This window comes from Stegostoma tigrinum, chromosome 2 (genome assembly GCF_030684315.1).
Source record: "Stegostoma tigrinum isolate sSteTig4 chromosome 2, sSteTig4.hap1, whole genome shotgun sequence".
In the NCBI taxonomy this organism is placed as follows: Eukaryota; Metazoa; Chordata; class Chondrichthyes; order Orectolobiformes; family Stegostomatidae; genus Stegostoma; species Stegostoma tigrinum.
Window position 1 is genome coordinate 145,214,362 of NC_081355.1, and position 12,295 is coordinate 145,226,656.

A 12,295-nucleotide genomic window follows, 5' to 3' on the forward strand; every position below is an offset into this window, starting at 1 on the left:
TCACTGTGCAGAAAGGCATATTACTGTGGGGATTATGGGTGATTTGTTCTGAGTAAAAGGTCACCACTAGATACTGAGTGAACTCGACCAGGGGTTTCCAAGATGAAGATGCTGGCAAGAAGCTATGTCTGGTGGCCAGGGTTGGATGTCGAGATAGCTGCATTGGTGGGGCAGTGCCCAGAGTGCAAACAAAGACAAACATTTCCACCAGCAACGCCCCCACATTCATGGGAATGACCAGATAAACCCTGGACTTGGCTGCATGTTGACTATGCCGGTCCTTTCATGGGCTCAATGTTCCTGGTCATTGTGAATATCTATGCAAAATAGTTGGATGTGCATAAAGTTCGTTCAGCAAACTGAGGGATGTCAACTGAGAAGCTGAAAGTATCATTCACAATGCACAGACTCCCAGAAGTATTCTTCACAGACAATGGTGCATCATTTACCAACACCAACTCCAATTATTTCCTATTTGGATAAGCATATGGACGTACATGGAATAGTGTAGGTTAGATGGGCTTCAGATTGGTACAACAGTTTGGCACAACATCGAGGGCCGAAGGGCCTGTACTGTGCTGTAATGTTCGATGATCTATGTAAAGTCCAATGGCCTTCGGTACATAAGACAGCTCCATACCATCCATCATCCAATTGTCTAGCGGAAAGAGCAGTCCAAATGTTGAAGGTAGGCTTAAAGAAGGAGCCTATAGCATCAGTTGATACCAAACTGTCCCAGTTCCTGTTTGATAATAGGACCACCCCACATGCAACAACAGGGACAGCTCCAGCAGAGTTGCTGATCAGCATAAGGCTCTGCACCAGGTTAAACATGATATTTTCAGACCTGAAGAACAGAAAAGTAAACAGCAGCAGGAATGCCAAGAGCCAGCCACATGCCTCCTCTAAGCGAGGGAGGCAATTTAAGTCAGGAGATGAAGTTTGATGCCAGAACCATGGAAATGGCTCTGTATGGTTACAAGGCTAGGTTGATGCAAGGTCAGGTACTGTAACTTACAAAGTTCGGGTCGGTGATACAGTCCTGAACAAACACATGGATCATCTGAAAACTGTTACCTCACAAACGAAGCAGGAGCAAAACATACATAGCCCCTCAGAACAGCCAGAAGGCCTTGCAGAAACTGCAGGTGCTGCCCCTCCGTCTGGTGTCCAGTCCGAAATGGATGCAGCCTCGATACTGTTGTTGCTGGAAGAAGAAGAGGACACGCTCCAGAGAAGTTCTGGATGCAAGAGATGGGCCATGGTCCGGTACACGCTGCCTGTGTCCGGGTCCAAGTCAGAGGAACTGGACCTGGGGTGAAAACATTGCAAGAGAAGCTACAAGCAAAAGACCAAGCCTACATCCCCAAACTTGGTGGGGAGTGGCTGAGACCACGTGGACTTCGTTGACTTCTATCTTGATTGAGGTTGTTAATCTTGGCCATTCAGGAAAGCCTTGTCTGACAAATTTAATCAGGAGATGAGAATCTCCTCAGTTGATGACTGATTCAGAGTTGGCTGGGAACTGCCAGTCTATTGTGCGCTAGTAAATAAAGGGTGATTTGGTGAAGGGACCTGACCTCTGTGCAGTTATTTCAATAACACCATTGAACGTCAAGTTGCAGTGGTTAGATTTTCTCTCATTAGAGATGGTCATTGCCTCACGTTTGTGTGATTCAAATGAATACAAAAATTTGCTTTCTGTAAGGGGCTACTTGAGTATGGGAATGGTTGAGGCAAAGACTTTTGCATCTTTTCAGGGGAAACTGGATGTATGTTTGAATCAGACAAGATACAGGGTTGTGAATAGTACACAGTCTCATCAGATTTGTTTGTTGTTGCACTCACAAAGAACTGGCACACACGATAGATCAACTGGCCTCCTTCTGGGATGTAAACTTCACCAATTGTATAAAATGCTGACTTCCCAAACTATCTGGCAAGATAATCTGGTGAATGATTCTGACATACACATCAGTGTTCAATCAGTGTGTAACAAGTAAGCTGACCTCAGTGTTCTCAAGCTAATGAAATAGAAATTCTAACGATAAACCTGCTGTGTGTTTAACTGACAAACCATTCTGGAAGCAATACGTGCAGTCACCAGGCGCAGATACCATAGCCCCTTCTAGTCAAGTAGGCTATTAATACATAACAAAGCCCACACTTGAATAACACAAGAGGTAGTGGATAAGTGGTAAGTTGTCATCCCCTTCAGCAGAGATAAACAAGGATGAGAAATGGCAACAGAAACAAATACAGAATTCCAATATTCTTTCCAGTTTTCTATTTATATCCTAAAAGGAATTGATTAATTTCATGTGGAGTATGCCTTTGGAACAGCCTTCAATATAGTATGAAGTTATTCAAAAATTATAGTTTGCACGAAAATTTAAGAATATCCCAGATTTACACTTGACTCCTGAAGCACTTAGCATAGGAACAGCAAAAGTACCACATTTTAAAATGGAATATCATTTGCATTACCTTATACAACGGACGTCTAACATCTATGGGGCAGTTTTGTATTACTTCATCAACTACCTCTGAAATAGGTTGCATAAAGTCCGGATTTGCAAACTGCAAAAGTAAATATTTTTTTTCAACAAACATAGCTTGAAAAACATGAACTACATTCAAAATTAATTTCAAACCTTAAAATCACAATACTCCCTCCTTGGTCAAAGGAAAAGGATGAGGCAAGTTTTCATTAATATAGGTACATCAAGATTACATCAACAGGCATTTAGTCAATAATTAGAATATTGTATATTGCTTGAACACTTTAAGGATGGCAAGGCTGTGGACAGGGTGTAAAAATTATCTTTGCAGGTAACAAAAGGATTTCCAAAATAAAAGACGGAGCGAAAGTGTGAGACAGACAGGCAGACAGTGAGAGAGAGGGAGAGTGAGTGACAGCATGAGGCCATGCAGACAGTTCCATATCCATTCTCTGCGCATATGTAAGCAATGCAAAGATTGGAGCATCAAATCAAAAACAGGATTATTTAGTACACAAGGCATTCAAACTGGGGAGAATTTTTAAAACTTCTTGTAGCTCACTTTACTTTCAATGTGACTCTCCTTAATTTTTGGAAATCTCCCAATGAAGAGAGATTATGGTCCATATGCTTATACTAAAGTCAGAGTCTTTTTTTTCCCCGAGAAACCAAATGACTGATCTGCATTATTACGTACAAGCTGTTCTCAAACAAGTGATTCTTTCAATTATGACTATTTCATATATCTCAGGCAATTGACAGTTCATTTAAACACCATTTTTAAAAATTCATTTACAAGATAAGGACATCACTGGCTATGTCACCATTTGTTACCCATCCCTAATTGCCCAGAGGGCAGTTGAGAGACAATGACATTCTATGAGTCTAGAGTCACATGTGGGCCAGACCAGGTAAGGGTAGCAGTTTCCCTCTCTAAAGGGCATTAGTGAGCCAGATGGGATTTCCCTGATAATCAATAGTGATTTTGTGGGCATCATTAGACTCTTAATCCTAGATTTTTGGGATTAAGCCATCCACCATGGCAGAATTAGAACTCGTGTCCCCAGAACATTGCCAGGTCTCTGAAAAACTGTCCAGCCCTAATACCACTAGGCTGTCACCTCTCCTTAATTTTTTTATTATTATTAAGTAGTGAAATGTACAGTGCAGCCCGTCAAAGGCAAATCTGCAAGTCCTTTCTCCCTGTTCTAGCCCTGTTGTCCTGGATTTTCAGATCCAATCAATGTCCACAAACAGGTGAAAGGAGCAGGAACTCAATCTGTCACAGAGCATGACATTTCAGACAACTGCTGGAAGGACACTGACAAAGTTGCATGACTTAAGACCACATAAGGCAGCAATACTACTTTACTGTAAAATAGTAGAACAGAGCAGAGGTGGCTACTTGGCTGTCACAACTGAAAATAATGGCCTAATGTCATGACAGCAAAGTAAATGTAATATGGTAAAGGATTTTCTTGGGACACATCAGCTGTTTCAAATCTATGCTGCTTGAGGTGGTAGTTTTGCCTTCCGGCATTTCCTTCATTGTTCACCCTCCAAGCCTTCTGGCATTAAAACACGTTCTTACCGGTCTCAATCTTTCTGCTGACTGATTCTTCCACAATTAATTCTATCACCAAAACTCACACCTAACAATCGTCTTCGATTTCTCCATCTCAGTCACATTCTTCAATCTCGCCACAAACAAATAAGCAACCTGTCAAATTGAAGACTATCAACAGGTTTTCTGATCACTTTCGTAGGAGTAACCAGAAGGCAAAGTACAGGGCTAATGGTAAGATTCTTAGTAGTGTAGATGAGCAGAGAGATCTCGGTGTCCATATACACAGATCCTTGAAAGTTGCCACCCAGGTTGACAGGGCTGTTAAGAAGGCATACAGTGTTTTAGCTTTTATTAATAGAGGGATCAAGTTCCGGAACCAAGAGGTTATGGTGAAGCTGTACAAAACTCTGGTGCGGCCGCACTTGGAGTATTGTGTACAGTTCTGGTCACCGCATTATAAGAAGGATGTGGAAGCTTTGGAAAGGGTGCAGAGGAGATTTACTAGGATGTTGCCTGGTATGGACGGAAGGTCTTACGAGGAAAGGCTGAGGGACTTGAGGCTGTTTTCATTAGTGAGAAGAAGGTTGAGAGGTGACTTAATTGAAACATATAAAATAATCAGAGGGTTAGATAGGGTGGATAGGGAGAGACTTTTTCCTAGGATGGTGACGGCGAGCACAAGGGGGCATAGCTTTAAATTGAGGGGTGAAAGATACAGGACAGATGTCAGAGGTAGTTTCTTTACTCAGAGAGTAGTAAGGCAATGGAACGCTTTGCCTGCAACGGTAGTAGACTCGCCAACTTTAGGTACATTTAAGTCGTCATTGGACAAGCATATGGACGTACATGGAATAGTGTAGGTTAGATGGGCTTGAGATCGGTATGACAGGTTGGCACAACATCGAGGGCCGAAGGGCCTGTACCGTGCTGTAATGTTCTATGTTCTATGTTCTGTAACTCCTTTCTCTTGCACTCTCTCAAACACATCCCAAACTAGCACACTTGGAAAGTATGACCTCAATGCCATTTCTCCACCAATGCAGTCTCCTTTGGTGGTCAACAAGATAAATCTGAAGCCAGCAGCAACACTCTTCCACTAGCACTCCAAGTCCCTGTCAGAGAAGCGGGTGCCAGCTCCTCTTTCTGGGCCACGTTATCAATTATCACTTTCGAACAAAACATTAAGGGGCAATTCCTGGCTTGCAATAACTGAAGTGGTGTGCCTCTATCATAAAATTGCATTCACTTTCAACATCTTTATATTCACCAGATGTTAAACAAGTCATCCGTCACATAAACCTGATCATGTCCATTATTGCCCGTCATGGACCAGATTAGACCACCTCAAAATATTTTAAGAAGGTAGCCTATAACATATCTTTTTCCGAAGTTAAAGGTAAATATAAAATATCTACTCCAGATGCAATGCGACTGGTCAGACTGCTCAACGTTAAGCAAAACAATTTAATTAAAAAGCAATAATTAAAATAGAACCAAAGAAAGAGGAATTTAAAATAATTAAACTCTATTGGAAAACTTAACAGAATAATCGATATAGTAATTATTACAAATTAACTGTTGCAATTTAGTAGTATCCCATAAACACACACCCCTTGAGAAAAACAAGAATTCAGATACAGATTCTCACATGCAGTTCTCCTATCCAGGAGGAAAAAGTATCAAGACAAAATTCAGAGAGAGAAACAGCCAGGAGACATTCACTGAAGCTTCCAGCTCTGTTGAGACCCCAATATCTATTACGCTACTGGGAAACCAAAACCTAGAAATCCTATCAGTGATAATGGGAACTGCAGATGCTGGAGAATCCAAGATAACAAAGTGTGGAGCTGGATGAACACTGCAGGCCAAGCAGCATCTCAGGAACACAAAAACTGATGTTTCGGGCCTAGACCCTTCATCCGAGAGGGGGATGGGGTGAGGGTTCTGGAATAAATAGGGAGAGAGGGGGAGGCGGACCGAAGATGGAGAGAAGACAAGATAGGTAGAGAGGAGAGTATGAGAGTTGCAGTGGGAGAGAGATACCCTGAGGTTGGTCCGGAGGGAGGAGGGTAACTTCTTCAGGTTAGGCATCCCTGGAAGAGGTAGAAGTTACCCTCCTCCCTCCGGACCAACCTCAGGGAATCTCTCTCCCACTGCAACTCTCTTGTGCTCTCCTCTCTACCTATCTTGTTTTCTCTCCATCTTCGATCCACCTCCCCCCTCTCCCTATTTATTCCAGTTCCCTCTCCCCATCCCCCTCTCTGATGAAGGGTCTAGGCCCGAAACGTCAGCTTTTGTGTTCCTGAGATGCTGCTTGGCCTGCTGTGTTCATCCAGCTCCACACTTTGTTATCCTAGAAATCCTAATCTGTGCCAGCTGGCCACACCCATTCAGGGTGTTAAAAAAACTACGGTGTCCCAAACTGTTTACTTTATTACTCAGCTTAGCATCTCTGTTTTACAACATCTCTTTAAAAAAAGGACACAATAACTTCTTAAAGTAACAGCAGCATCACATGTCCACTATACACCACCAAGTATGTTGGATAGTGCATGTCTGCCTAATGTGCCTTCACACTTTGGTTCGTAAATAACTGCTTAGAAGCACAGAATTTAAGCACTGCTAAAAAGACATGAAGTTGAAGCAAGGTAATGTGTTCGTAAGCATGGGGTGTAAACCTGAAACATCAGCTTTCCTGCTCCTCTGATGCTGTTTGGACTGCTGCGTTCATCCAGCTCTACGCCTTGTTATCTAAGGAGTTAAAGCAAGTTGTCTCGCATTCATCATATGACAATGGTGCAAGAAAATGTCTTGAACAAAAGGATGCCACTTTATAAATTATGAAAAGAGGGTTCAGATTGGTTGGGCTAACGTCAGTTCAGATGGTTGCAAGTTGAGCTAAATACAATTCTGTCACTGCTGATGGCCCATAGTGCCTCAGGAATGTTCAGTCTTGAAATCCAAAATCTGTAGTAAAGTAGTTGTCTACTCTCACAAAGTGTTGTTATTGAGCAAAAAAGATGATTTGCCTACCACACAAAGAATAATGAGATATGACTATCAGTGCTGGTATGTTGCCAGGTTTGTTGGCCTCACATCACAACCACTGGTGAACTATATCAATCAACAGTTACCTGTTAGGGTGGCATGATGGCTCAGTGGTAGCACTGCTACCTCACAGCGCCAGGGACTCGGGTTCGATTCCAGCCTCGGGCAACAGTCTGTGTGGAGTTTGCGCATTCTCCCCGTGTCTGCGTGGGTTTCCTCCCACAGTCCAAAGATGTTCAGGCTAGGTGGATCAGCCATGCTAAATTGCCCATAGTGTTCAGGGGTGTGTGGGTTATAGGGGGAGGGGTCTGGGTGGGATGTTCCAAGAGGTGATGTGGACTTGTTGGGCCAAAGGGCCTGTTTCCACACTGTAGGGAATCGAATCAATCTTAATTCTCAGACCAGGCAGGTGGACTGATTTGTCAGGGTGTTGCCATGGAGATGCAACTGGCCATCTCCATGTCCTTTTTTTTAAAAAAGATGCAATGTAAGATCAAATTCCATCTTCCTACATAAAACAGGATACTGTGTTGTTATATATGCAACTTCCAGCACGCACAATTGCATCACATTGTGAGATCAACTGATGATATTAAATTGGCTTCCAGTGTAACTCTTAGCACAGTAGAGATTATTTAATAAATGATTTCCAATAGCTGAATCACTTAATGGTGGATCTGTTTTGCAGAGGCTTGCAAGCACTGGCTGGTTTAGAATGATTGCATGTTGCCACTGTGAATGGGCAATGGGATGTGCTTTTTGATCTTTCTCATGCTTCAAATTAAAAATGCTTCTCACACTTGACAACCTGACACATCAATGCTAAGGGTAAAAGTATTCCTTCTGGTTGAGACTTTTAAATCAAATTAAAATGTTATACTGCTGGTCAACCCTCTCTGATAATAATAGTTCATAAAATTATGGAAAAGTCCACAAATTTTTATACATGGCCACAGCGCCAGAGGAAATAACAAGCATTTCACAAAAGTATGATGAAATCATTCATCTGTCACTTTTATATTTATTTACTCTTCTTCTCCACTTTCACTGGTGAACTATGGAAGACAAGAGCTTGGCACATACACTCAAAGGCCCACGCACATTGCAGTTTCCTGCCTTCAAGTATCAGTAGTATTTTGAATGACTTTAATATGTTGACAGGCTACACAGCTGTTCCAAACTATTAAGATGCAAATCATGGTACAATCAAGCCTTCAGGACTTTATTTTCATTTGTAAAAGTTTAACTTTATTTGTGGACACGAGCTTCTTGAATACTACACATATTGTATTCTCTCAGTGGCCAGAGACTACTGATACCAGTTCATTATGGCCTAGGTGAACATTAAGGAGATGTTAAAAAGCACGAAGAAGTAGAGCAAGCAATCTTGTAATTTCTATTTGGCATCAGCCCATAGTTTGTGTCCCATAAGAAAAGTGCCTGTATTTCAGAAGTGACCTAATTCTGTCATTGAATAAAGATTGAAGGTCTTTTCATATTCACACGATGGAATTTACAATTTATGTCCAACTCAACAAATTACAGTCTACCACTTTGTTGAAGATTAAATTCAAGATTTAGTTTGGACAGGAATTTAAGGGGAAATCTAAGACAGAAAATCCAGCTGTCATGACAGATCAAGTATGCCCAATTGATCATACATTACTGGAATCCATTAATCTCAAGGAAAAACCACAGATATCAAGATCTTAGTTTTCCCTACAAGAAATTCCATTTCACAAAACTGCAAATGATTTAATTTTCCATGTCAAAATGTCATAGACATTCAATAAATATGACAATTAAAATCCCACTTCCGAGCAGAAAGAATATTGTTCAAAAAAGATAAATCATTACTCAAAGACATTGAAAATCTGACCCTTCCACAGCCACTTTTAACTCAAACTCCAACTTCCACTTGACAGTGAGGGATGGTGATTCAATTAAACCATCATATCCCAGTTTTTGAACTCAGATCTTCACCTGTATTGAGCATTTCCTGAAACCTGGTCGCTGAAACACTGGCCCATAAGACTGTGTTGTGAATGGGGAAATTGGTTTCCCACCCTGATTTTAATGCAGTGGTGGAGGGTGGAATTAAAACACTGATGGCTCAGATTTCAGAAAGGATTAAAATACACCAAAATTGAAAAACTTCACAGATAACAAAAGTTTAAAAGGATAGTGACTCAAGCTTATGAATACTAATTGTATTGCGACAGATCGTTGACATTAAATTGACATGAAAGTCGAATTCTCCATTATCTTGACCGACTTCCTTCCTTTATTTTGGCACCTTTGCCCAATCCTGCCTGCTCGCAACGAGTCCATTCGAATGTGGCTGCAAATTATTACTGTAGCAGCTGCAGCTTACTCCACCAGTGACCACATGTGCAAGAAAAGCAGGAAGTGCTAGAGAAACTCAGCAGATCTAGCAGCAGCTGTACAAACAAGTCTATGTTTAGAACAAAATTCTGTCAGATCTACTCAGTTTCTCCAGGACTTTCTGTTTTTAATTCCAATCTTCAAAATTTGCAGTATTTTGCTTTTGTTTTGTGGGACCGTGAAAAATTTACCAACAGATTTGTTTCTATAAATGCAAGTTATAATCTTAAAATCAATGAGGCTCAAAAGGAGGCCTGTCAGCGCATTGCATCCTTACCACTCTGCAAAGCAACTTAGTTTATTCTATTCCCCTGCTTCGTTCTTGTAGCCCTGCAAATTTATTTCCCTCGAGTGTTCTTTCCTTCTCTCGATTGAAACCCGCTTGCAAAGATCTGCCTCCCAACAATGGAAGCAGACAATAATGGGCAGAAAGACAGATTGCCATAATTGGCATGTTAGCTTGATTCATTTTGTAATTAACTTTCAAGTAAATACTGACCTATCTGAATATATTCCCCACTCTACACCTGCTACTGGAACAAGACATGTTGACATCGAGGAATATGAGGATAGTGTAGGAAGGTTATGCTGAAGTAGATGCTCAGTCATGATCTAATCAAATAGCAGAACAGATTCGCTGGACTGAATAGCTTATTCCTGTTCCTATGTTCACATGAAATGGATCCCATATTAGAAGTAACATTTGCCTAGTGCTAGTAAAGAGAAATTTTTTCTATATTCTGAAATGACAGTGCTGTGCTGTACAAGAATACTCATTATGGACCAATCATTTGTATCTCTTCATAATGTCAGATCATTCCTGCTACAGTTTCTGTGTGGCCAGATGCAGTTTTGTTTTTAGAAATTTTGAATTTGATGCTTGAATTAATATTATGAATCAAATTTTCAATCCAGAGATCCAGATCAGGGACTTAATATGATTTCTACTTAGCTAAAAGACAAAACTGTTTTATAATCATTATACAAAATCCAAAACACACAAAGGCAGGATTATAGTCAATACTTCTGATTACCTCTGGATGAAAGAAAATTTCAGGTCCCAGGAACCTTTCATAGCCTACATCAACAGAAAACTGTCGTTTGCTGATAGCATTGATACCAATGTATGGCTTGATCCACTTCCCAGGATCTGTGTCATATTTAGTGAATTCCTTTACTATATCAGGGCAGATGTAACAATATCTCTCCTACAAAAAAAAAGTTAAAAAGTTGACATCAGAATACTTGATCAAAGTAAAGAAATAAAAACACAATGCCAGTCACAAAGTATTCTGACTGATCTGATCCAAGTGAAATAAGAGTGATTAAAAGACAAAAGAGATGATGGTCCAAGGCAAAAGATCGCAATCATGGGATAATTAAAGAAACAAAAGATGAAGGTATGTAAGATTTCAGTGGCTTTATCTGAGGAAACTGGAACACTAAGTCAAATGGATGAAATTTGGTTCCTTTAGTTTCATTGAGTTTAAATGGAAAATTGTGGGAAGTCAGAGGCAGGTAGAAAATCAAAACAGTGAGTAGCTGGAAGTACAGAGTCAGGTTTGCAAGCTGTAAGGAGGGGGTGTTCACTAGACTCACTCAATCTACTTTTGGTCTTTCCACTGTGGAGAGGACCACATCAAAAGTGGTGATTATAGTATAGTGTATACTTTAGTGTATCACATAATACAGTACATTAGAATAGCAATACGTAGTTTATGAAACTGTCAAAAGACGATACTCAATGCTATTGAGGTCCTGCCTGAAACTGATTAATTAAAATTTAGGACTACAAGAAAGAAACCTAATCAGACGGTTGTGTAATTTGCAAGGGAAAAAGAAATATTGTATTATCAGTGGTTTACATTACTGAAGCTAGAGGAAACTTTTGATGACAAAAGGGAAATTATTATATGGAAGAATTCAAAAATAGCATACCTATAAACCTAAAAGTATATTCAGAAGAGCATCAAGCATCAAGGATATAAAAAAACAGCATTTCTGGCAGATACCAATGGTATTTCACACAACTGTTACAGGAGAAATGGTTGAATTGGTATCTACATTAAATTTGGAGGAACAGCGAATCTGTTGATAGAAGGGATACTAATTTTAGGGGAAAAACAATAAAGGAGAAAGGCTAGAAAACTAGGGCAGGTAAAAAAACAAAAGTTTGGACTTTTATTGATACAGATAAGGTGTTGTGTGCCTAAAGAACCATTGTTTTCTTGGAAATCAATAAAAGCAAGGTTCATTGTGTTGTGAAGCTGAGTAGAGTACTCGTGAATTCGAAGGCAGGATGTTAGAATTTGTAAAAATGATGGGGTGGAGGGGAGTGCATAGTCCCTTTGTGCTTTTCTTAAGCTTGGACACAATAAAAACTCTGCAAGCAGCGGCAAGATGCACAGCAGCTCTGAAATTGAAACAAATCTATCAATTGGCTGTTACGTTTTAATCATTAGAGAGGTTCAACCTTTGCTCTGTGACAGATTGGCTGCTCGAGCCCAGGATCTGGCTGGTTTGTGTATGGGATCTAAACGGTTTTAGACACATTTGAACAGATTTGGGGTTCAAAAGGTCTGAACATATTTAAACAGACTTGGGGATTCGTGTCTTGGATTTTTAAATAAAACTCAGGTGAGAATTAGAAAATCTGCTTAATTTTTGGTTATTTGTGATCAGTTAAAGCAAAAGTGGGGGAAATGGCTTTTAACATTGCAAAAGAAGTTTTGGAGTTCGAGGGTGCTTCCCAAATTTGTCAAGAAAGTTTAGAAGAACACAGGAAGGAAATACT

At 40.4% G+C, this 12,295-nt stretch overlaps 1 protein-coding gene across 2 annotated transcripts in view; it reads right to left on the bottom strand.

The window, feature by feature from the left end:
• The window catches only part of LOC125460628 (actin-related protein 3B-like), a 139,450-nt gene that overhangs the window by 22,278 nt on the left and 104,877 nt on the right, over positions 1 to 12,295 (bottom strand). For both annotated transcript variants that reach the window (XM_048548279.1, XM_059642133.1), the window contains 2 exons: positions 10,536 to 10,709; positions 2,488 to 2,580 (listed from right to left, as the gene is read on the bottom strand). In XM_048548279.1, coding sequence (XP_048404236.1) covers positions 2,488 to 2,580; positions 10,536 to 10,709 — 267 coding nt within the window. The remainder of the gene's footprint in view (positions 1 to 2,487; positions 2,581 to 10,535; positions 10,710 to 12,295) is intronic.